Here is a 25,397-nt window from a genome sequence, read left to right as displayed (position 1 = left end):
TCCTTCGTCTCCTCTTCCTGTCATCTTCCTCTCTTCCTGTCGTCTTCCTCTCTTCCTGTCATCTTCCCCTCTTCCTGTCATCTTCCTCTCTTCCTCTCTTCCTTCCTCTCTTCCTTTCATCTTCCTCTCTTCCTTCCTCTCTTCCTGTCATCTTCCTCTCTTCCTCTCTTCCTTCCTGTCGTCTTCCTCTCTTCCTGTCGTCTTCCTCTCTTCCTTCCTCTCTTCCTGTCATCTTCCTCTCTTCCTTCCTCTCTTCCTCTCTTCCTTCCTCTCTTCCTGTCATCTTCCTCTCTTCCTTCCTCTCTTCCTGTCATCTTCCTCTCTTCCTGTCGTCTTCCTCTCTTCCTTCCTCTCTTCCTGTCATCTTCCTCTCTTCCTTCCTCTCTTCCTGTCATCTTCCTCTCTTCCTGTCGTCTTCCTCTCTTCCTTCCTCTCTTCCTGTCATCTTCCTCTCTTCCTCTCTTCCTTCCTGTCGTCTTCCTCTCTTCCTGTCGTCTTCCTCTCTTCCTTCCTCTCTTCCTGTCATCTTCCTCTCTTCCTTCCTCTCTTCCTGTCATCTTCCTCTCTTCCTCTCTTCCTTCCTGTCGTCTTCCTCTCTTCCTGTCGTCTTCCTCTCTTCCTGTCATCTTCCTCTCTTCCTTCCTCTCTTCCTTCCTGTCATCTTCCTCTGCAGGATAACTTTGGATTCGACCTGCAGGCCGTGGAGGCGGCCACTAAGAAGCATGAAGCCATAGAGACGGACATCGCGGCGTACGAGGAGCGCGTTCAGGCGGTGGTTGCCGTGGCGAGGGAGCTGGAGGCGGAGAGTTACCATGACATCAAGCGCATCACGGCCAGGAAGGACAACGTGATCCGGCTGTGGGAATACCTGCTGGAGCTGCTGAAGGCCCGGCGCCACAGGTTGGAGCTCAACCTGGGCCTGCAGAGGGTTTTCCAGGAAATGCTCTACATCATGGACTGGATGGACGAGATGAAGGTAACGTCATCATCCTCACCGCCGAGGCTCACGTCTCACTTTTAGCTTTGAGGCGCCATGAAGCTGATAGACCTGCTGCTGCTGTTTGGACTGAAACTCCAGCAGAAAGAATATTTTACTGGTTTTATTGTATTAAAATAAGAATAAAAACTCATCACTTCTCTTCCTCACTTTATCTTCACGGATCTTTATTAATAATTTCCTCTTTTATTTGACTAAAATATTCAGTTTGTTTCTCGTTTAAAGATACATTTATAATTAAATACAAAATAATTTGTTTTTTTACATATTCAAGGTTTTTTTAATCAAATTCAGTTTTTATACTTTTTATTTAAAATTATTATTGATCCATTTTACTCTAGAATAAATTATGATTAACACCAAACTAAAGAAATTAACATGTTGTGGTTTTTACGGCTGAAGGAGTTAAAAGTCTGCAGACGGACAAAATGAGCTCAGCTGTAAAAGGTCAAAGGTTAAATCACTTTATTTAAATCACAGTGAATAAGTTTCCTCTTCCTGCCTGTAAACAGAATAAATTTTATTCCAACCTGATTTCGGTGTAAAGTTCATCTTCTGATCTGTTTCTTTCACTAAAACCTGTTGCCAAGGCAACCGTTCAGTCTTGTTCAGTAAACCCACGCATCACCAAAACGTTTGCAGATCTTTGTTCAGAATCATAAAGCTCCTTTTTCTGTTTTTATCTGAAAAATATAATTTAATTATTGATATTATTTACATCTCTGTGAATCACAGCAAAGGTGATTAATAATAATAAGAGAGAAACCTTCTTACCTGCAGACATTCAGGAATCACCTGGACCAGGTGTGTCAAACTCGAGGCCTGTGGGCCAAATCTGGTCCGCTGTAAACCTGCCTGAGGTCCTCTGGACTCAGAATCTTAAACATCATTTTATAATCAGGACACTTTTTATCTGCATGTTCACAAACTCTGATTTTTCATGTTTCAGTTTAATTCAAGTTTTTATTAATATTTTAACTGTTTAAATATTAATTTAAATTGTTATTTTTTATTAATTCTGATAGAACCAACATTAATGATCTTAATACAGATCAGAATGAAAATACAGAAAGTTTGGAAGATTAAACTATAATTTCTGTGTTTTATAATATAAATAACAAATTAAACGTTCTGCAGGATTTTTTTATCATCTGTGTAAATCTTTAAAACATTAGATGATGTCATGTTTTCATAATTATTCCTTGAGAATATTTTCCTTGTTGAGGTTTTCATCCGGTCAGCAGGATGAAGGTGCTGCTGTTGGTCAGCAGGTGGCGCTGCAGGTCCAGTTGGGAATCAGACCTCTGGTTCCAAACTGACGGAAACAGAAACTTTCCAGAATATTTTCACTTTTTAAATACAGTTTTAGACGATTCAGCAGAAAAACGTTTTTGTTTTTGTTTCTGATCGTCCTGAATAACCTCTCCCCTGGTTGACCTCTGACCCCGGCAGATGCTGCTGCTGTCCCAGGACTACGGGAAGCACCTGCTGGGTGTGGAGGATCTGCTGCAGAAACACGCTCTGGTGGAGGCCGACATCTCCATCCAGGCCGACCGCGTCCGCAACGTCAACAGCAACGCCCAGAAGTTCGCCAGCGACACCGACGGTACGCCGTCTGTCCGCGCCGCTCCTCTTCCTCACCGCTCCTCTTCCTCCCCGCTCCTCTTCCTCGTCGCTCCTCTTCCTCATCGCTCCTCTTCCTCCCCGCTCCTCTTCCTCCCCGCTCCTCTTCCTCATCGCTCCTCTTCCTCTTCTCCCCTCCTTCCTCCCGTTCCTCTTCCTCATCGCCTCCCTCTTCCTCCCTCGCTCCTCTTCCTCCCGCTTCCTCTTCCTCATCGCTCCTCTTCCTCCCCCCGCTCCTCTTCCTCCCCCGCTCCTCTTCCTCCCCGCTCCTCTTCCTCCCGCTCCTCTTCCGTTCCTCCCTCCCCGCCTCTTCCTCTTCCTCAACGCTCCTCTTCCTCCCCGCTCCTCGTCCTCCCCGCTCCTCTTCCTCCCCGCTCCTCTTCCTCCCCGCTCCTCTTCCTCCCCGCTCCTCTTCCTCATCGCTCCTCTTCCTCCCCGCTCCTCTTCCTCGTCGCTCCTCTTCCTCCCCGCTCCTCTTCCTCATCGCTCCTCTTCCTCATCGCTCCTCTTCCTCCCCGCTCCTCTTCCTCCCCGCTCCTCTTCCTCATCGCTCCTCTTCCTCACCGCTCCTCTTCCTCCCCGCTCCTCTTCCTCCCCGCTCCTCTTCCTCATCGCTCCTCTTCCTCCCCGCTCCTCTTCCTCGTCGCTCCTCTTCCTCACCGCTCCTCTTCCTCGTCGCTCCTCTTCCTCCCCGCTCCTCTTCCTCATCGCTCCTCTTCCTCACCGCTCCTCTTCCTCCCCGCTCCTCTTCCTCATCGCTCCTCTTCCTCCCCGCTCCTCTTCCTCCCCGCTCCTCTTCCTCCCCGCTCCTCTTCCTCATCGCTCCTCTTCCTCATCGCTCCTCTTCCTCCCCGCTCCTCTTCCTCCCCGCTCCTCTTCCTCACTGCTCCTCCCCGCCTTCCTCTTCGTCGCTCCTCTTCCTCCCCGCTCCTCTTCCTCCCTCTTCTCCTCATCGCTCCTCTTCCTCCCTCGCTCCTTCCTCCTCGCCTCTTCCTCTTCCTCGCCGCTCTTCCTCCCCGCTCCTCTTCCTCCCTTCGCTCCTCTTCCTCATCGCTTCTTCCTCCTCATCGCTCCTCTTCCTCATCGCTCCTCTTCCTCATCGCTCCTCTTCCTCATCGCTCCTCTTCCTCCCCGCTCCTCTTCCTCCCCGCTCCTCTTCCTCCCCGCTCCTCTTCCTCATCGCTCCTCTTCCTCATCGCTCCTCTTCCTCCCCGCTCCTCTTCCTCATCGCTCCTCTTCCTCATCGCTCCTCTTCCTCATCGCTCCTCTTCCTCATCGCTCCTCTTCCTCATCGCTCCTCTTCCTCATCGCTCCTCTTCCTCCCCGCTCCTCTTCCTCACCGTTCCTCTTCCTCGTCGCTCCTCTTCCTCCACGCTCCTCTTCCTCAGCGCTCCTCTTACTCCCGCCCTCCCTCTTCCCTCCCTCTTCCTCCCTCCTCTTCCTCTCTTCCTCCCCGCTCCTCTTCCTCATCGCTCCTCTTCCTCCCCGCTCCTCTTCCTCCTCGCTCCTCTTCCTCCCCGCTCCTCTTCCTCCCCGCTCCTCTTCCTCCCCGCTCCTCTTCCTCCCCGCTCCTCTTCCTCATCGCTCCTCTTCCTCATCGCTCCTCTTCCTCATCGCCTCTTCCTCACCGCTCCTCTTCCTCCCTCGCTCCTCTTCCTCCCCGCCTCCTCTTCCTCTCATCGCTCCTCTTCCTCACCGCTCCTCTTCCTCCCCGCCTCCTCTTCCTCATCGCCCTCTTCCTCCCCGCCCTCTTCCTCTCGTCCGCTCCTCTTCCTCCCCGCTCCTCTTCCTCATCGCTCCTCTTCCTCATCGCCTCCTCTTCCTCACCGCCTCCTCTTCCTCCCGCTCCTCTTCCTCCCCCCCTCTTCCCTCATCGCTCCTCTTCCTCCCGCTCCTCTTCCTCATCGCTCCTCTTCCTCACTCCCTCTTCCTCATCGCTCCTCTTCCTCACCGCTCCTCTTCCTCGTCGCTCCTCTTCCTCCCCGCTCCTCTTCCTCATCGCTCCTCTTCCTCACCGCTCCTCTTCCTCCCCGCTCCTCTTCCTCAACGCTCCTCTTCCTCCCCGCTCCTCTTCCTCCCCGCTCCTCTTCCTCATCGCTCCTCTTCCTCATCGCTCCTCTTCCTCACCGCTCCTCTTCCTCCCCGCTCCTCTTCCTCCCCGCTCCTCTTCCTCCCCGCTCCTCTTCCTCCCCGCTCCTCTTCCTCATCGCTCCTCTTCCTCCCCGCTCCTCTTCCTCATCGCTCCTCTTCCTCACCGCTCCTCTTCCTCCCCGCTCCTCTTCCTCCCCGCTCCTCTTCCTCATCGCTCCTCTTCCTCCCCGCTCCTCTTCCTCGTCGCTCCTCTTCCTCACCGCTCCTCTTCCTCCCCGCTCCTCTTCCTCCCCGCTCCTCTTCCTCCACGCTCCTCTTCCTCCCCCTCTTCCTCCCCGCTCCTCTTCCTCCCCGCTCCTCTTCCTCATCGCTCCTCTTCCTCAACGCTCCTCTTCCTCCCCGCTCCTCTTCCTCCCCGCTCCTCTTCCTCATCGCTCCTCTTCCTCCCCGCTCCTCTTCCTCATCGCTCCTCTTCCTCACCGCTCCTCTTCCTCGTCGCTCCTCTTCCTCCCCGCTCCTCTTCCTCATCGCTCCTCTTCCTCACCGCTCCTCTTCCTCCCCGCTCCTCTTCCTCACCGCTCCTCTTCCTCCCCGCTCCTCTTCCTCACCGCTCCTCTTCCTCCCCGCTCCTCTTCCTCGCCGCTCCTCTTCCTCATCGCTCCTCTTCCTCCCCCCAGGCTACAAACCCTGCGACCCGCAGGTCATCCGGGACCGCGTGGCGCACATGGAGTTCTGCTATCAGGAGCTGAACCAGCTGGCGGCGGAGCGGCGCGCCCGCCTGGAGGAATCCCGCCGCCTCTGGAAGTTAAAGCTTCCTTTATTCCAGTGAGAAAACATGTTTTAATAAAAGTATTAAGTATAAACATCATCCTCTAAGTAAGCTACACTGCAAAGACCTGCTTCTAGCTTAGCTTGATTTTCATTAGCTTACCTACGCTAACCCTAACTGAACTCTAAGATACTCATCTTGTCTAACCCAAGCTAATGCTAACTATGAACTAGCTTTTCTTAAATCTCAACTAAAGCTAAGTTTAGGCTAGCTTATCTTATAGCTAAGATAATGCTATCTTTAGGCTAGCTTATCTTACAGCTAATCCAATTTTAACTTTAGGCTAGCTTATCTTAAAGCTCGGCTAAGATAAGCTAGGGTATCTTAGCTTATGCTAAGCATAAGGGATTAGCATTAGCTTTAATCGTAAAGCTCATCTTGCTCCCTGGGCTGAGCTCTGTGTGGTGGTTGTGCTGCAGGACGGCCAGGCGCTGATGGCAGAGAAGCCAGAGACGGAGGCCATGGTGAAGGAGAAGCTGACGTCCCTGAAGGTCATGTGGGACGACCTTGAGTCGACCACCCAGACCAAGGCCAAGTGTCTGTTTGACGCCAACAAGGCTGAGCTTTTCACCCAGAGCTGCGCCGACCTGGACAAGTGGCTGACCGGCCTGGACAGCCAGCTGCAGTCCGACGACTTCGGCAAAGACCTGACCTCCGTCAACATCATGCTGAAGAAGCAGCAGGTAAACCAGTCAGACCAGTTAAACCAGTACAGTTTCTTTGATGTTGACGATAGACTCTTCAGACCTCCATCATCTGTTCTTTGATCAGATATCAGACCAGTTATGATCAATAACTTTTAACTCTACAGACACAATCAATAAATTATAATATCATTGAAAAGTTAATTTATCTAAGTATGCAGATTAATAACACAGATTGAGCTGCAGCTCTAATAAACCATGATGTCGTTCAGAAAGCATAGAGTTAGACTGAATAGATTGGCACATGGTCGCTGATTACAGATCTAGAATGTTTTCAGTATCTACATCAATATGTCTTTAATATTCAGCACGTTTCTTCATCTTCAATTTCCTCAGTAGATCATAAAACTTATGCATTTTAGACGCTGATCAGATCAATACATCCATCAGATCGTTTATCAATACATCCATCAGATCGTTTATCAATACATCCATCAGATCGTTTATCAATACTTCCATCAGATCGTTAGTTCTGCTGCTCCTTTAAACCTGCCGTTACATCATTCACCCTCCTCTCTTCTTTGCGTAACGTCTGATTGGATGGAGGATCTGATGGAGGACGATTCTGGTTCTCCTGGTTCTCCGGGTTCTCCTGGTTCTCCTGGTTCTCCTGGTTCTCCTGGTTCTCCGGGTTCTCCTGGTTCTCCTGAGCAGGGAGAGTTTAAGGCTCTAAATCGGAGCCGGTTGCTCTGGCTGATGGTGGGAGCAGCTGATGGAGCGCCTGCCTCCCTGTGCTCCTCCTGCAGATGCTGGAGAGCCAGGTGGAGGTGCGTCAGAAGGAGGTGGAGGAGCTGCAGAAACAGTCGCAGGCGCTGAGCCAGGAGGGGAAAGGTTCTGATGAGGCGGACGGGAAGCGGATCAGCGTGGAGAACAAGTTCCAGATGCTGCTGGCGCCGCTCAAGATGCGGCGCGACAACCTGATGGCGTCCCGCGAGATCCACCAGTTCAACAGGGACGTGGAGGACGAGATCGTGAGTCCACAGTTCCTGTTCTGGTTCTGGTTCTGTTCATTTCCCAGTTCACTTTATCAACATGAAACCAGGAACAAACATAAAAACTGAAACTACTTCTGTTTTCATAGAAGAACCGAGTTTACAGTAAAGTTCACTTTAGAGAGAACCACTGGTTCTCTCCTGTCAGTCTGGACCGGATGGTTCTGATGGTTCTGGACCGGATGGTTCTGATGGTTCTGGACCGGATGGCTCTCATGGTTCTGGTGGTTCTGGTTTCATTAAACAGTCGGATCATACGCAGCAGAACCTTTTCTGTTTTTATTTTATTTCTGCAGCTGATTTCACAGTAAAGGTTCTGCAGCATCAAACAGAATAAAAACTATTTAAAGTTATTAAATCGTCTGACATGCAGCTGGTCATATCTTCTGCATTCAGCGTGTCGTATTATTGATCTATCAATCTATAAATAATAATCAGCTCTGGTATTAAATGATGTGAAGCAGTTTGTTCTGTAACTCATGTTTAAAATACATGACAGTATTTTACCACTAATACTGAACATTTATAAACAAAGAGACATTTATAGTTTGAGAGGATCTGAGATTTTGTTACATAAATAAAAGTTTTATTTCTGCTGGTGGATCAAAGAGTTCGTCTTTAAGAAAATATAATTCTATCAAATGAGGTGAATGATTCAGTGCAGATGATTTCATCTGTTTTTATTTAAATATAACTGCGTTTTGTTTTGTTTACCTGAACCTGATTGGTTCTCAGTTTCTATGGAAACCAGATTGGGGATGTTTCTGACCTCCTGCTCTGTGTGCAGCTGTGGGTGGAGGAGCGGCTGCCTCTGGCCACGTCCACCGACCACGGACACAACCTGCAGACGGTGCAGCTGCTCATCAAGAAGAACCAGGTAACCTTTGACCTCTGACCAGGACACAACCTGAACAGATGAAACCCGACTGCTGACACACCGGGAACTACAGCAAACATGATGCAGTGAGCTGAACCCAAACTGACCCACAGAGTGTGTGTGTGTCTCTTGTGTGTGTGTGTCTGTCTGTGTGTCTCTGTGTCTCTGTGTGTGTCTCTGTCTCTGTGTCTCTGTGTGTGTGTGTCTCTGTGTGTGTGTGTTCTGTGTGTGTGTGTCTCTGTGTGTGTGTGTGTCTCTGTGTGTGTCTCTGTGTGTGTGTGTCTCTGTGTGTGTGTGTCTCTGTGTGTGTCTCTGTGTCTCTGTGTGTGTCTCTGTGTCTCTGTGTGTGTCTCTGTGTGTGTGTGTCTGTGTGTGTGTGTCTCTGTGTGTGTGTGTGTCTCTGTGTCTCTGTGTGTGTCTCTGTGTGTGTGTGTGTGTGTGTGTGTGTGTGTCTCTGTGTCTCTGTGTGTGTCCTGCCCCCCTGCAGACGCTGCAGAAGGAGATCCAGGGCCACCAGCCTCGTTACGACGACATCTTTGAGCGCAGCCAGCAGGTCCTGCGGGCCGGCAGCCCCACGGCCGAGCCGATCCGGCTGAGGCTCACCGAGCTGCAGGCGCTGTGGGAGCGGATCCGGAAGGAGACGGAGAACCGGCATTCCCGCCTCAGCGAGGCCCACGAGGCCCAGCAGTACTACTTTGATGCTGCGGAGGCCGAGGCCTGGATGAGCGAACAGGAGCTGTACATGATGTCTGAGGAGAAGGCCAAGGTGGGCGGAGCCAGAAAACACATCCTGATATAGATCTATAGAGCTGTAGAGATAGAGTTTAAACTCCAGATCCTCTCATTCCTCTTTATTTTCCATCCTTTTCTTGAATCTTCTTAACATTTTTTCTTTATTTTCTTTCCTTTTCTCCTGATTTTGTTTCTTGTTTTGTTGTTTTTAAATTTTCCCAGTCGGTAAATTTCTCGTCTTTTCCTTTGACTTCCTTGTTCTGGTTTCGGTTCCTCCTGGCCGTCGCTGAGTTCTGGCGGCTCGGTTCAGCAGAGAGGACTCAGTCTGACCTCTGACCGGGTTCAGCCGGCTGTCTGACCTCTGATCTGACCTCTGACCCCGTCCAGGATGAGCAGAGCTCGGTGGCCATGCTGAAGAAGCATCAGATCCTGGAGCAGGCGGTGGAGGATTACGCCGACGCCGTCCATCAGCTGTCCAGCACCAGCCGGGGCCTGGTGGCCGCAGGACACCCCGACAGGTGAGGCCGCTGGTTAGCCCCGCCCCCTGCAGGGAGCGAACCCTGACCCCGTGTCGTCCCGCCGCAGCGAGCGCATCGGCATGCGGCAGTCGCAGGTGGACAAGCTGTACGCGGGGCTGAAGGACCTGGCGGAGGAGCGGCGCGGGAAGCTGGACGAGCGTTTCCGTCTGTTCCAGCTGAACCGGGAGGTGGACGACCTGGAGCAGTGGATCGCCGAGAGGGAGGTGGTGGCCGGGTCGCACGAGCTGGGCCAGGACTACGAGCACGTCACGGTGAGAGAAGAGCTCAGCTGACGAACCCAGACTGCTCCAGGCGGAGGTTTCCTTCTGATGAACGAAATGTTTTAAAACTTAATTTGATCCTCTGAAAATGATTCATTTCTCAGCAGAATCAACAGAAACATTGAAACAGAAACAGAAACTGTTGTTCTGTTTAGCTGAACTGCAGTGAAAGTTAAAATGAGGAAACTAATCTGCTTCTGTTTGAGGTTTTATTCTGCTCAATATTAAAACTGTTAAAAGTTTAATTTCCATTTGTACAAATGAAAATGATTCATTCAACTCGTTGTAAACCAAACCAAAGATTTTCCCTCCATTTCAGCTGAAATAAGATATTTTTCAGTTTTTTAACATTTCTTGAGCTTTATAAACTATTGAATGTTTTGTTTTTCTGGTGGTTAAACTCTTTTCAGGAGTTTTTATTGGTTCTTGGGTTGATTTCAGTCTGAGTGTCTCTGATATTTGACAACAATCAGGAGCAAAACTATCAACATGTTTAAATCATTTTCTCTGAAACTTTTTTAGCTTAATGTTGGAATCAAAACACATTTAACAGCATTTCTTTAGCGTTTTAAACTAAACATTTTAATGTTCGCTCAGTAAAAACAATGAAAACATGAATATTAATCGGATCTACTGCTTCATCCTGTTGACCTCTGACCTCTCCTGGTCCGATCAGATGCTGCAGGAGCGTTTCCGAGAGTTCGCCCGCGACACGGGGAACATCGGTCAGGAACGCGTCGACGGCGTCAACAAGCTGGCGGACGAGCTGATCAACACGGGCCACGGCGACGCGGCCACCATCGCCGAGTGGAAGGACGGGCTGAACGAGGCCTGGGCCGACCTGCTGGAGCTCATCGACACGCGCACGCAGATCCTGGCCGCCTCCTACGAGCTGCACAAGTTCTACCACGACGCCAAGGAGATCCTGCACCGCATCCTGGACAAACACAAGAAGCTGCCGGAGGAGCTGGGCCGCGACCAGAACACCGTGGAGACGCTGCAGAGGATGCACACCACCTTCGAGCACGACATCCAGGCGCTGGGCACGCAGGTACGCTGGAGCCAGGGAGCATGGCGCCCAGGGGACCCGGTGCCCAGGGGACCCGGCGCCCGGGGGACCCGGCGCCCGGGGGACCCGGCGCCCTCAGGGCCCTCACCCAATCTGTTAGTAAAGTAGAAACATGAAGCAGTTTGTTGAGCTCAGACCGGTTTGTCCTGCAGGTCCGGCAGCTGCAGGAAGACGCCGTCCGTCTGCAGTCGGCGTACGCCGGAGACAAAGCCGACGACATCCAGAAGAGAGAAGGAGAGGTGAGACGCAGCACTTTGCTCCTCATCACACCAGAGAGTCTCAGGTGTCTTAAAGAGACAGCGCCGCTGCTGCTCTCAGCGCAACGCATGCTGCACGGCTGCTGCTCTCACATCACATCAGCCCTCTGCTCCTCCACAGACCTGAAAAAGCCTCAGCAGCACAGATTACTTTAACTATACCAGAGCCAGGGCTTAAAGGGCCGGTGTCATGTGTTTTCCAGGCACAGAGGTGACTGTTACTTTCGGTTGTTATAATATTAAATATAACTTAAAATAAATGTAACTTTGAATCTGATTGAAATTGGGTCTCTGTCTCTTTAAGAAGCTCCTGCTCTTTCTGAAGCTCCGCCTCCAGGAAGTCATCCCAACATGGCTCCTCTGTTAACCCTTTAATGTTTTTACCCGTGTTGCTCTGAGCAGCAGCTCCTATAATGAGCTCAGCAGCTGTTGCTAATTGCTGCTGGCTAGTCTGAAGGAGCAGAGAGGGAGGAGCTGTGCCTTGGAGGCGGGGCTAGGTCCATCCAGGCGTTTTGTAGCTGAATGGTTGCCATGGAGACTAAAGGACTCCTCAAACGTGAAAGAATCAAAGCAACACTGCAGGTTTGACTCTGAAGAGGGAAAAACTTTAAAACAGGATGTAAAGATAGAAAATGTTGATTTTTATATGATACCGGCCCTTTAAATGTTCCTCCTCACACACTGTGACATCACACAGGGAAAGGTCAAAATGCTGTAAACATCCCCAAAATATCTGGTCCTCACACTGAACACAAAACTGGTAAAATGGTGAATATTAAATCCATTAAATCGTCTGATGACAGAAATAATTTACACATTTTTACTGCATCAGCCTCAACTAGGACCAGACTTTATCTGCACTGAGTCCAGAGTCCAGAGTCCTGGTCCTGGTTCTGGTTCTGGTCCAGAGTCCTGGTCCAGGTTCTGGTTCTGGTCCAGAGTCCTGGTCCTGGTTCTGGTTCTGGTCCAGAGTCCTGGTCCAGGTTCTGGTCCAGAGTCCTGGTCCTGGTCCAGGTTCTGGTCCAGAGTCCTGGTTCTGGTCCTGGTCCAGGTTCTGGTCCAGAGTCCTGGTCCTGGTTCTGGTTCTGGTTCTGGTCCTGGTTCTGGTTCTGGTCCAGAGTCCTGGTTCTGGTTCTGGTTCTGGTCCAGAGTCCTGGTCCTGGTTCTGGTTCTGGTTCTGGTTCTGGTCCAGAGTCCTGGTCCTGGTTCTGGTTCTGGTCCAGAGTCCTGGTCCTGGTTCTGGTTCTGGTCCAGAGTCCTGGTTCTGGTTCTGGTTCAGAGTCCTGGTCCTGGTCCTGGTTCTGGTCCAGAGTCCTGGTCCTGGTTCTGGTTCTGGTCCAGAGTCCTGGTCCTGGTTCTGGTTCTGGTCCAGAGTCCTGGTCCTGGTTCTGGTCCAGAGTCCTGGTCCTGGTTCTGGTTCTGGTCCAGAGTCCTGGTCCTGGTCCTGGTTCTGGTCCCAGTTAAAGTCCTGGTCAACATGGCTTCCAGAAAAGGCCTGGTCCTGGTTCTGGTCCAGAGTCCTGGTCCTGGTCCTGGTTCTGGTCCAGAGTCCTGGTTCTGGTACTGGTCCAGAGTCCTGGTTCTGGTCCTGGTCCTGGTCCTGGTTCCTGCTGAGTAAATGTTCTGGTCCAGATTATGCTGCAGCCTGGATTATTCTGAGTTGTTCTGGTCCAGAGTCCTGGTCCTGGTCCTGGTTCTGGTTCTGGTTCTGGTCCAGAGTCCTCTACATAATGTTCCAGATCTCCTGGTTCATCATCAGCATGTTGGAGCTTGCAGAACCTCATGCTTTGGTTCTGACCCAGACAGAATGATTCAGGCTCATCAGTGGTCTAGTTAAAGTAAACTAGTCAGCATGTTGATAGCAGTGAATGGTTGCCATGGAAACCCTTTTGCTGTAAAACTGTCCCAGTTAAACTTCCAGACTTCAACATGGCTTCCAGAAAAGGCCTTGGTGTCGCATCATTTTCCTTCCCCAGGGAACATGGAGTCCTGCAGTAATTATTTGGTATCTAAAGGTTCCTTTTGTTTTAAATTGTTTTTATTTGTGAATATGGGATTATTTTCCTGCTGAGTAAATGTTGTGAATGTCAGATTATGCTGCAGCCGTCGGATTATTCTGAGTTGTTTTGTCCCACCAGGGGAGCCGTAGTTTCACCTCCATGTTTATGTCAGGCTGGTGTTTCCTGGACCCGACCCGTCTGGACTCTGCTGGTTCTGGTTATTCAGGCCAACGTGTTAGCATGTTAGCATGTTAGCGTGTTGCTGCTGTGTTTTGACCGTCCCTGTGTGTCTCCCTGCGTTTCGCCCTGTGAGCCCAGAAGAGAAAGGGAGAGGTGAGACTCCGCCCCCTCCAGCTTTGCATCACTTGGCTGCTCTTCCTCTCCTCCTCTTCCTCTGTGGACTAAAATGAACTCAGAAACATTTTAGTCGCTCTGGCTGAGCGCTCGTCTCAATCTGGGATCGTTTGTCTCTGTCTTCTCCACCCGGCTGGGCTGCTGAGAAGCTGAAAACAAACGCTCCTGCAGTAACAGGGTGAGCAGACAGTGAAGCTGGGGAGCAGGCTCCATGGTTACAGCCTCCTCTTCATCACACCTTCATCACCCGGTCAGAAACATTGAAGCTAAACGATGCGACTTTATTAAAAATATGTTTTGAAACTTCACATAACAGTTTATGAGACCGATAATCTGTGGAAAGATCGATCTCCTCGCTGAAAACAAACAACCAATCAGGAGGCGGGGCTTAGTGCTGTCAATCATCCACGTGTACGTCCTGTTAAAGATGTTAATGGCAGAGAAACAGCTTAAACACAAAAACGTTTATCCACCTTCATCAGTAGCTATGCTAACTAGCATTAGCATTCGTGACGACTGCAGTGTAGCAGAGAACAAGGGGGAAATGTAGGGTGATTGACAGCACTAAGACCCGCCCCCTGGCTCTGATTGGTTGTTTCTAGCCGGCGCTGGGAAAAGGAAGGAGATTAATATTTACAGATTGTCTCATAACAAACTTACAACAAATATGTAAAAAAAATATTTTTATAAAGTACTGCAGCTTTAAGAGCCGTTCTGGTTCTGGTTCTGGTTCTGGTTCTGGTTGGATCCTGATCCGGAGGTCACAGCTGGACTTTAGTCTCAGTGATGCTGACGGGACAGAATCAGCTTTAATTCAGGTGGATCCAGTGACATCACTTCCTGTAGGCTAACGTTAGCTAGCTGCTCGTTTTCTGCTCAGAGCTTCTGCTGCACGACGGCGCTGGTTGAGTTGAAGCTGCAGCTGGTTCCCTCCCTCTGTCCGCAGACATGTCCGCCGTGTCCCTCATGTCCCCCACCTCCTCTCTCCTTGCCGTCCAGCCGGTCCTCATGTCTCCGTCTGTCCCTGCAGGTGCTGGAGGCCTGGAAGAACCTCCTGGAGGCGGCGGAGGCCCGGCGCTCCAAGCTGCTGGACACGGCCGATAAGTTCCGGTTCTTCAGTATGGTGCGGGACCTGATGCTGTGGATGGACGACGTCATCCGGCTCATCGAGGCCCAGGAGAAGCCCAGGTAGGAGCCGCTCCGCCCGGAGGCACGCGGCCAGGGCGGCCGACCTCTGACCTCTGGCTCTGCGCCCGCAGGGACGTGTCGTCGGTGGAGCTGCTGATGAACAACCATCAGGGCATCAAGGCGGAGATCGACGCCCGAAACGACAGCTTCACGTCCTGCATCGAGCTGGGCAAGGCGCTGCTGGCCAGGAAGCACTACGCTGCAGAGGAGGTAGGCAGCGCCACCTGCTGGACGGCGCCACCTGCTGTCTGACAGGGACAGGAAGCAGCTTCTGATCCTGGAGATGAACATCCGTCTATTAAATGTGAAAATGGTTCTGAGCTCTAAAACTAAAGTTTAGATCAGATTTCAGGTTCAGATCTTTATTTGTGTCCCAGTGGACAAAAACCTTTACAGCAAGTTACAGTAAAACAGCAATTAATGTTTAATTAGATTTATGTTCCTTTAGTCAAAATTATTTCAGATTAAATGTGATTTTAATGTAAAACGATTAAAATCACTTAAACAAGGCGGTTCAAAGTTCTTTACATTATAAAATACAAAGTCATAAATTAAACATCAAACAGAACCTGATCAGTGTTTGATCAGTTCTGGCTCTGAACCAGTAGATCCAGTTGCTCTGGTCTTACTGGATCTCAGGGTTTCTGCTGGTTTTCAGTTTGGGTCAGGCCCGGTTCTGTTCTGGGTTCTTGGAACCGTCCTGGATCAGAACATTTCTGTCTAAAGTCTAAAGTCTCCCTCTAGTGGCCACAGAGGGAGCTGCAGCGTCCATCTGGACTCCACTCTGATGTTTACTGGTTTCACCTCCAACCAGTACAACCAGTCTGCAGCCAGTAACACTCCAGTAACTGTTGATCTGACTCGGCAGTTTGTTGGTCTGTGTGGATGACCTTTGACCTCTAAAGCTCAATGCTCTAAGTCAGATTAAACCTGTGTGGATGGATTCCCAGTGGTCCCAGTTTCCCCAGTGGTCCCAGTTTCCCCAGTGGTCCCAGTTGCTCACTGTGTTTTCTGCTTCCTGCTCAGATTAAGGAGAAGTTGCTCCAGCTGACGGATAAGAGGAAAGAGATGATCGATAAGTGGGAGGACCGCTGGGAGTGGCTGAGGCTGGGTGAGACATCCGACCCGTTCCGCCGGTCCCGCCCGGCCCGGCCCGGTTCTGACCCCCGGTTCTGTCCCCAGTGCTGGAGGTGCACCAGTTCTCGCGGGACGCGGGCGTGGCGGAGGCGTGGCTCCTGGGCCAGGAGCCGTACCTGTCCAGCCGGGAGATGGGCCAGAGCGTGGACGAGGTGGAGAAGCTCATCAAACGCCACGAGGCCTTCGAGAAGTCCGCCGCCACCTGGGAGGAACGCTTCGCCGCGCTGGAGAGGCTGACCACGGTGAGGGCCGCCGGACCGGAACCGGACCAGAACCAGAACCAGAACTGGACGCTCTGTCTGCTTCTCTGTCCAGATGGAGTTACTGGAAGTGAGAAGAAGGCAAGAGGAAGAGGAGAGGAAGAGGCAGCCGGCCGAGGCTGCTGAGGCTGCAGCCCAGAGCAGGTGAGGAGGAGGACTGGGAGAACTGGGAGGACTGGGAGATTTACTTCCCTAAATGGTTTGATCGTTATTTCACATCAAACTGCTAAATTAGAATAAAATTGTGAAGTTTTAATGTTTTATTTAAATCTATTTCCAATCAGTCAATCAGGTTTATTCATATATTGAACAGAATACAGAGAGACTGTAGGACAATCAGTGATGAAGCAGGTCTGGATGAAAAGCTGCCAGTTTTATACCAGAGATAAAGAATTAAAACAAGAGGAGAGACAGTCTGGTTCTGATGCAGCTGCAGAAAAACAACTTCCAACCTTCTACATGAAACCCAAATAGTTCTTTTGATGAGAGTTCATAAACATTTCATACAACATGACTACCAGATGTGACCTTAGTGAAATATTTCCATGACATTAACAAATATAGTTAATTTATTAGAAACATTTTTATTCTGAATTTGATCTTTAAAAGCTAATTTACGTTTCTAAAATCTTTATTTGTTTGCTTTGTGTATCTTTAAAAAAGGAGATGATTGTTGGTTTGTTGACAGAAAATAAATGTTATTTATTGTTTCTTTGTGTTATGATCGTTTATAATATTTGTTTCATCTCATGGTTTGTTTTCAGCAGGTTGAAGTAAAAAGATTCATGCTGATCTGAATAAAACAGGATCTGCTTTGCTTCATTTGTTTCAGCAGAAGTTTCAGGTCTTCAAGTTATTTAGTTTGTAAACTGATAGAAATAAAATCAGGTTCAGTTCTGAGGTCTGAATGTTTTAAATGTTTTAAACTTCAACACGTTTAAATTGGAGGGAAATAAAATCAGTTTGTTTCAGTCAATTATCACCAACCTGAAGGTTTAGTTTAGTTTAGACTCTGAAGCAGGAACCGTTCCAGTGTTAATGTCTCTGTGTGTGTGTGTGTGTGTGTGTGTGTGTGTGTGTGTGTGTGTGTGTTCCTGCAGGGAGGGCGAGCCGGTGTCTCAGAACGGGCTGCCGTCCGACCAGGAGTCGCCCCGGGTTAGTTACCGCTCTCCTGCCTACCAGACATACAGCAGCTCCCTGCAGAGCCGCAGGGCCATCGCAGCTGCTGCAGCCGCAGCTGCTGCAGCACGGAGACCGCCTCAGACATGATCACACACACACACACACACACACACACACACACACCCCGCAGTCTGCAGAAACACTCAGCATTCCTCTGTGGATTTCATTTCTAATGGATCATCTGCAGTCAGCCCAGCAGGAAGTGCATCACCTGCTACTTCCTGTCAGAGATCAGAGAAACTTTAACAGATCAGAATATAAAACATCCAGACGACAATATTCACTTTATTTAGGAAACGATGGATGAATTTTACTGCAGAGCAAATCATTCCTTCAAAATACATTTCCATCCCCAGACTGTGATTTTAGCTTTAGCTCATGTTTTTAGCTGATTTGTCTCCTTGTTGCTTCTCCAAGTATGTAAACGTTTTGGGTTCTGTATACTTCCTGGAAACAACATTCCTGTTTTATTCTGACAAATGTTAAAGGTGCTGCCATGTGAACAGGAAGTGATGTCAGTGTGGTGTGAGTGCGACTGTGAGCGTCTGGTTTGGGACCACAACCCCCCCCCCACACACACACACACACACACACACACACACGTCTTCATCGCTGTCCTCCTCTTCCTCCTGTCTCCCTCAGCTCGACCCGCCCGCCATCCTCTCCCCTCAGCTGCTAATGGCTCTGCTCCTTTACGTCATCATTTACAAACTCACGCTGTGGAACATGAACACCTGAACGCCTCGCAGAACATGAACACCTGAACGCCTCGCAGGGCTCAGCTCAGATTCATCCTCATATTTAAATCTTGCAAAACTAAATGTAGAAAATCAACTAATTATCAGAAAATCTGATTTCTTTTTCTTGTCGTCTTCAATAAAATATATTAACAGGATTTAGTTCAATTATTTACCTGATAAATCATCAAAATAAAGATAAATATGTTTAGAAGTAAATACAAAACATAATCAATAACTTTTAAAATGATTATTTATTATCTTTGTGCTTTTATTTTGAAAGGTTAGCTGTTAGCGGTTCATCAGCGTCTCCATCCATCGTGTCTCTTCGTCTTCATCATCCTCTCTAACATGGACAAAGTTTCCTCTGAACTGAATCCAAACGTATCTTTGATTCGGATCGTTTTAGTTTCAGTTCATTAAGTTCAGAAAACATTTCCGTAATCCCGTTAATCTTCCTGAAACGACGAATTAAAGCTTTTCTCTCTGGGTTTTACTTTAATCTGTTTATTTCTCACCGTTTTGATCCTACGGAGCTAAAAATGGGAACTGTACCCATCCAGCTGTTTGTCTGCAATAACAACAGTTTGTTTTCAAATGAAGTCGGTAATTAAGGTTGTTACATAATAATAATCTGAATTATGGGTCGGTTCAGCAGAACCGGATCCTCTGATGAGGTTTTAACGAGACGTTAGCTCTTCGGGTTAAACTGAACCCAGATGATTCATCTCTGCTGCTCGACGGTTTCTCTCACATTTATTCATTTATTAGTGAGAGAAAATCTGAATTCATCACATTTACACCATTTATGACTAAAACAGATGAAAACTTTAAACTTTTACTCATTTCTTCACGTCCACCAACATCTCGATCATTTCAAACCGTTTCACTCGTCTTTCATTTCCCCCCATCCTGCCCCCCAGTGAGTGGATGGCTGCTGGTCTTTATGTATTTTCTCTTGTTTTTATTTACATGGTGTCGTTTTGTCCTTTGCTTTGTCTCGCTGTCCGTCCGTCTCCAGACTAACATTCCCAATAAACCCAGTCAGAACCAGTATCCTCTCTGACCCGTCCTGGTTTGTCTCTCCTCGTGTCTCATCCATGTTTCTGTCTCTGGTTGATTGTTGCTCCATCAGTGGACGCTTCCTCCTCCTGGAGGTCAGAGGTCAACGATGCTTAGTGTTTCAGCTGCAGGTTCAGGTTCAGGGCCCGGTTCTGGTTCTGGTTCTGGATCATTTCTAAACAGTTTCAGTTTGAAGCCAACAGATTCTTTAATGTTAAAATATGTTTATGTTTAATGTTGATCCAGAGATTAATTCTGTTTTCCTGTTTTATGAAAAAGATAAAAATCAGCATTAAATTAATTTATTTAGTCATTTTATTTTATTTTACTGGTTTTTGGTTCCAGATTAAAACATCAGATTATAGATCAGATCTGATCATCTCACCTGATATTCACTGTAAAACTCAACAGAATTAATATTTTTATATTTCCATCAAACTTTTAAACCCGTCGATTTTATTTTGAAAGGTCTTCAGTTCAGTCAGACTTCCTCAGTCTGTGATGCAGTTCAGTAAAAAGTTTCCATCAGTTTGAATCACATTAAAGAAGTTAAAAGTTTTCTGGACCTGGTTCCTGCTGGTTGATGGAGCTCAGGGTCAGGAAACCAGTTCTCCCAGTAAAACCTCCCAGGACCACTCCAGACCGCCTCCCTCAGCTCCCAGGATCCTCCGGCCTTTGACTGGACCCTAACTCTCCGTCTGTGACAGGGTAATGACCTTCGTTTGGAGTGGAGTGGAAACAAACCAATCAGTCCTCACCACAGCTCCCAGTTTCACTTCCAAGCAATTTACTGGTTGATTGTTTGAGATGGTTTGATGTGACCTTCCTCTGCCGCGCCGCCGCTTCTCTAACGCTGAGTGACCTGGTGGTGGCGCCATCATGCTGTGGGATGTGTTGCAGTGATCCAGCATGAACCAGAGATCAGTGCATGATGAACCGCTGCTTTGATCTGCTTTGATCCGGACGCCATGATGATGATGATGATGATGATGATGATGATGATGAAGTCCAGATTGAGGCTGGGAATGACGGGACTGATCCGGTTCCGGGTCAGAGGGCAGCAGGAAGCTGGTCTGTTGGTTCTGATGTAGGAAGTGATGGAAGTTGGCATCAGCCAATCAGGAGGCGTCTTGGGGAAACTAGTCGGCGACTTTAGAGAACAGCTGTGGAAACTTTTTCCAATATTCAGATTGATTTCAATACGTTTGATCAGTTGTTGGTTTAATGGGAACAGAACCAGCAGAGGAATAAAGTTTTATTATTTGGTCATTTTTGTTTTAGATCTGGAGTGTTTGGTTGGTTTTAGCGCCTCCTGGTGGTGGAAATGAGTAAAACCCAGAGCTGTGTTCCCATTAGTCCGTTATGAACAGTTTAGTTTAAATGAAATGTTTGGAGAATTAGTTTGAATTTCTCTCTTTAAGGGTTTCCAGTCTGATGAATCTCTGTCATCATTCAGGATTTGATTTATTCTTTTAAAATGTTTCATTTCTCCATAAGTTTCTTTCTGTGAGTAATGTGCTGACGAATATTGATCAGAATTGGTTTAATTAATCAGTTTGAATTTCAGTCAGGTTTTAAACTAAAGTTTTATATTTTTCTGACGTTTTTTGATCCTCGTTCAGGTTTATTTTCCTTATTTAATATTTAATATCAGCTCTTCCTGAGGACTTGATGGGATTTCTGGCTGCTGGTTGATCTGCTAGCATAGCGTCTCTGTTAGCATTAGCATCTTTAGCGTCTTCCCAGCCTGTGATTGTTTCCTGCTCTGCATGTTGAAGCTCTTCTGAGTGATCTGCAGCTGCTGTGACCTCTGTGACCCCTGTGACCTCTGTGACCTCTCCGCCGCGCTGACTCCGCCCCTCTGGTTGCAGGAGAACGTGGACGAGGCGGTGAACGGGGTGTCGGAGCCCAGCCCCGCGGGGTCGCCGGGCGCCGCCCGTAAGGCCAAGCCCAGCCAGGCGGCGACGCTGCCGGCTAAGAGCCAGCAGGACGGCGCCACCTCTCTGCTGGAGGCCTTCCTGCACCGCAAACACGAGTGGGAGGGTCACAACAAGAAGGCCTCCAACAGGTACACACATTTTAATTGTTTTTAATGTTTACCTTTTTAAGACTTTATGATTGCGTTTAGGTAATAATGTCTTTCAATAAGACATAATTACTGAGTCATGCTTTTATTCTGTCAACTTTAAACATTATTGAACCAAAAACACGAGAAGCTGCAGGACGACTGACCAGAACTCAGCTGGTTCTCTGGAGGAAACCTGGATTAAAACAGGCAGATGGAAACTTACAGATTATTTTACTCTGAGGACAGATTTATAATAAAACTGTTTAATAATCTATAAACACATCCAGCATTCACATCATGTTTAATAAACTTTCAACATGTTAAACAAGCTGCTCTGAGTGGGCAGATAAACCTGAATATCCTCAGCAGAACCATCAACAGGAAAGGTTCTGGTTCTGATCCTGGTTCTGGTTCTGTCTCCTCAGGTCCTGGCACAACGTGTTCTGTGTGATCAACCAGCAGGAAATGGGTTTCTATAAGGACCAGAAGAGCGCGGCGCAGGGCGTCCCCTACCACAGCGAGATCCCCGTCAGCCTGAAGGAGGCGCTGTGTGAGGTGGCGCTCGACTACAAGAAGAAGAAACACGTCTTCAAGCTCAAGTGAGTTTCAGAAACTCCTTAGAGTCACATTGATGAGACCAGCGATGATTATCATTATCATATCAGAGGGAGATATTCAGCTGTAAATGAATTTATTATTCCCTTTAAAAGCCTTGAATAAAATCTGATTCTGAACCTGTTTGTACCAGAACCTTCTCAGATCTGGGCTTTAAACAGAACAGGACCAATAACAGGGCAGGGAGGAAATGTTCACACTCCATGTTTCATTTCATCCGTCTGTAAAACAAACATGTTTACAGTTTTATGTTTCATACAGAAGTTATTAAAGATGGAGACGAGCTCAGGATGAAACCAGTAAATCAGCCAGACAGCAGGAATGAAGCCTGGAAACCTTCAGCTTTAAAATCTGACATCAGAATAAAATGCTTTTAATTCAGATGGACAAACCAAATAAAACTGCTGGCTGGAGCTGTGATGAAAGTCTCTTCATGTGTCCAATCAGTTCCTCCAGGACTTCATGACACTTCTTGGGATATTTTTAGAAAAGTTTTCAAAGAATTTAGTGATTTTTTAAATTTTATTTCAGGGTCTATATAAAGAAGAGAAAAGATGGAAAATAAAAACCAGATCCGACAGAAACATTATTATTCTTTAAGAACTTAATACGTGATAGTTTGTCATGAAGTCGGGCTGAAGCAGCAGAGGAAACACTGCCACCTGTTGGTGGGAGTAAGCATCACTTAAAGCCAATGTTTCTGACTTTTTGCAGTTTATTTACAATAAACTCACATTAATGCATCAGCATGAGAAAATACAGGATTACAAAACGCTGAAGTCGTGTCATCTGGTAAACAATCTGCATGTTCAGAAAAACTTTGGCTGGACTGGTGATGACATTTAAACTTCTCATTTGAGATAACTCAGATATTTCTGCTGCAGCTGAAAGTTTCTGTAGTTGTTCTGTTTCTGTGTGAATCCTGACCATCGTGTCTGACGCTCCGCAGGCTCACTGATGGGAACGAGTATCTCTTCCAAGCCAAAGACGACGTAAGTAACAAACTGAAACTCCTCTGGTTTCAGTTCCTTCACATCAGATAAAGACGCTCATATTTAACTTGTTGTTCCATCTGGAGGAAAATGTTTTTCCTCTGACAGACAGGAGTACTGAGTCGGACCGCCTGGTTCTGGAAAACTGGGAATACTTTCAGTTTTGGTGATTTTGAGTCAGTCAGTTCCTCAGGGCTCCGTCCTCAGCCCCCCCTGTTAGCACATGAACATTAATTTTCCTGCTAGATCAGCTTCACCACCTTAAATGCATGAAGAGTTTTCTGTCTAAATGAGACATAAACCCCACAGCGGCTAAATGTGCCAGCGTTCTGCAGCCAGAGTCCTGACCGACTCCAGGAAATGGATAATCCACTGGTCTCTGCTTTTTCTTGAACTGGTCCAACTGGGCTAACCAGGCTCTATCTATCACGTATAAACCATGTTCCCACCGGGTCCAGACTAACTCCATGGTTCCAGAACTGAACCAGAGTGTTTAGTTTCTCAGATCTGGAACAAACTCCCTGGAAACCTGAGCTGTTCAGTGATTGTTGGATTGTTAAACAGGTCAGGGTTAAATAAATTCCTGTTTTTGAGTGCCTTCCCTCCTCTCCTCCAGGAGGAGATGAACTCCTGGATCTCGGCCATCGTGGCGGCGGCGGGCTCCAGGGTGGAGGTGACCCCCAGCAGCCACAGCACGCCGGCCCCCGCCCCGCGCGCCCAGACGCTGCCGGCCACCGTGGCGGCCTCCACCGCCGAGTCCAGCCCGGGAAAACGGGAGAAAGACAAGGAGAAACGCTTCAGTCTGTTCAGCAAGAAGAAGTAGACGCTCCTCCTCTCCTCCCGTCCCGCGGCTGTTTGGGGTCGCTCCTCGTTGTCCATCGCTACGTCCTCGTTTATCCAGCCGCTAGTCGGTTTGCTCCTAGCAGCTGAAGCTCAGAATGTAGATCTGTCTCTTTAATCCATCCTGATGATGATTCCTAACATTTCCTGATCCCAAACAGCCTTCCTCCTCGTCCTCCTCCTCTTCCTCTCAAAGCGTGAGTCCAGCATGCCAGCTCCGAGCCAAAACTCTCCACTCTGTGCCTCTCAGCCGTCCGGTGGCTCAGAGTTCCCGCTCAGCTGCGGCGCGGCGGGAACCTTTGCTAGGAGGGACAGAACCACCGTCAGCGTGTCCGGCAGCTGCTGTCCTACGGATACGATCACCGCCTGGAGGAACTCCCGCTCCGTTTTCCTTCCCGCTGTCTCTCGTCGTCCAGCTTCTCGTGTTTACGCTCCCGGTTCTCCTGGACGTTGTCGCTCGCTCCGGTCTGGCTCCATCCTCAGCCGTTTCTGCGAGGCCTTGTCTTTGCAAGATGCCGTGTATCCCTGTGTAGAGGGGAACCTGGAGCAGGGCGGGGTCCGCTCCGGATCCGCCTGCTGCTGCTCAGCCTGGGCTGACCGGGCTAACCCGGGCTAACTGGGCTGACCGGGCTAATGAGGCTAACCGGGCTAAGCAGCTGCTCGGGGCCGTCTAATTCCTGCAGCAGCGTGAGCGCCACCCGGCCCTGCTTCATCTGTATGTATAACTTGTGTATAACAAACTGTTTAAAATAAACTTGTGTTTAATTTCTTCACTTATTAGTACTAATATTATGACCAACCGTGATAAGCTTCAGTGATTTCTGTATGAAGGAGGAAACCGAATGTTTAATCAGTTTTCCAACAATCAGTCAGGTTTCTTTTCTACTTTATTTCTGAAACATTAACCTCTGACCTTTGTTTAGTTTTGTGTCTCAGAGTTAATCAGTCTGAGGTTTATTAGTCTGGAGTTTGAAGATGTTCTATAAAGTAACTTTAAGCTGTTCAGTGGATTCTTTATGTCTGGAAGTGATTATCGCTCGTTGGCTTCAGCTCTCCGTCGTTAAAGTGAAACCTGTTGGAGCTTCATGTGGACGCTTCTGTACGGAGCTTCATTCATGACAAAAGTCACTCAAACTCATTTAAAATGTCAAATTGATCAGATGTGGAAAAAGATGCAACATTAAAAACATTCATTGACTCAGTTTCCCACAATTCTGCTCGTTTTAGCACGTTTTTGTTTGGGATGTGATTTATGATCCACATTATACAAGAAAACAGTTAATTTGAAAACAATCAAAATTATTTCCTCAGATTTCCATAGTAACCACCATATCATAAATTATTTTAAAAACATGTTTCCAAATGAAGAATGTTCATGTTTGTTAGAAAACTATCAATTTTTGATTTCTGGTTGATGGTGGGAGAATATTTTTTCTATGAAAAAGACTCTTTGGAAGAATCTCACAGAGAAGTGGTTCTCCGGCCTGCAGGGGGCGCTTCAGGCAGCGGCTGGTGGCTTCAGGCCTAAAACAGCAGATTACCAGCTTTTCCTCTAAAAACTAAAAACTGGTGATCAAGAAGAATAGTTATTAGATTTGAATGTTTGGGCCTAAATGTTTGACGTTTGTTTAAGTCATTTTGTCATTAATGGAGTTCCGTAGAGCCTGAATAGAGTTGGTGTAAAGCAGCAGGAATGAGACCGAACAGGTCAAAGGTCAATCATTATTGGGGGAGGGGCTGCTTCATTTTTTATTATTCAGTGCTAAAATCTGGAAGTTTGATAAATAGTGTGCATTCCTCTGTCACTGTAACCATAGTAACCAGATATTTCTTCATTCTGCACAAAGCCACGTTGGGGTAGGTGGGCGGGGGTCATAGGTCATAGGTGGGTGTGATGTGGACTGGGGGTCACTGCTAGTTGGATCTGCACCGTAGATTTCTCCCCATCTGTTCCATCTGTGCAAAAAGCCATTAAAAGCTTTTAAAACAAAA

At 48.1% G+C, this 25,397-nt stretch overlaps 1 protein-coding gene across 1 annotated transcript in view; it reads left to right on the top strand.

The window, feature by feature from the left end:
- The window catches only part of LOC122842766 (spectrin beta chain, non-erythrocytic 1-like), a 76,661-nt gene extending 51,264 nt beyond the window's left edge, over positions 1-25,397 (top strand). The window contains exons 12-32 of the mRNA XM_044136910.1: positions 674-976; positions 2,450-2,603; positions 5,389-5,536; positions 5,899-6,223; positions 6,991-7,215; positions 8,024-8,113; positions 8,601-8,879; positions 9,233-9,363; positions 9,431-9,635; positions 10,321-10,695; positions 10,866-10,952; positions 14,355-14,512; positions 14,584-14,722; positions 15,539-15,623; positions 15,695-15,891; positions 15,965-16,053; positions 17,010-17,064; positions 20,762-20,958; positions 21,384-21,557; positions 22,523-22,565; positions 23,182-25,397. Coding sequence (XP_043992845.1) covers positions 674-976; positions 2,450-2,603; positions 5,389-5,536; positions 5,899-6,223; positions 6,991-7,215; positions 8,024-8,113; positions 8,601-8,879; positions 9,233-9,363; positions 9,431-9,635; positions 10,321-10,695; positions 10,866-10,952; positions 14,355-14,512; positions 14,584-14,722; positions 15,539-15,623; positions 15,695-15,891; positions 15,965-16,053; positions 17,010-17,064; positions 20,762-20,958; positions 21,384-21,557; positions 22,523-22,565; positions 23,182-23,388 — 3,666 coding nt within the window. The 3' untranslated portion in view covers positions 23,389-25,397. The remainder of the gene's footprint in view (positions 1-673; positions 977-2,449; positions 2,604-5,388; positions 5,537-5,898; positions 6,224-6,990; positions 7,216-8,023; positions 8,114-8,600; positions 8,880-9,232; positions 9,364-9,430; positions 9,636-10,320; positions 10,696-10,865; positions 10,953-14,354; positions 14,513-14,583; positions 14,723-15,538; positions 15,624-15,694; positions 15,892-15,964; positions 16,054-17,009; positions 17,065-20,761; positions 20,959-21,383; positions 21,558-22,522; positions 22,566-23,181) is intronic.

The sequence above is a fragment of the Gambusia affinis genome, linkage group LG13 (assembly GCF_019740435.1).
Source record: "Gambusia affinis linkage group LG13, SWU_Gaff_1.0, whole genome shotgun sequence".
Taxonomy (NCBI): domain Eukaryota; kingdom Metazoa; phylum Chordata; class Actinopteri; order Cyprinodontiformes; family Poeciliidae; genus Gambusia; species Gambusia affinis.
This window is presented reverse-complemented; position numbering and strand designations above follow the sequence as displayed.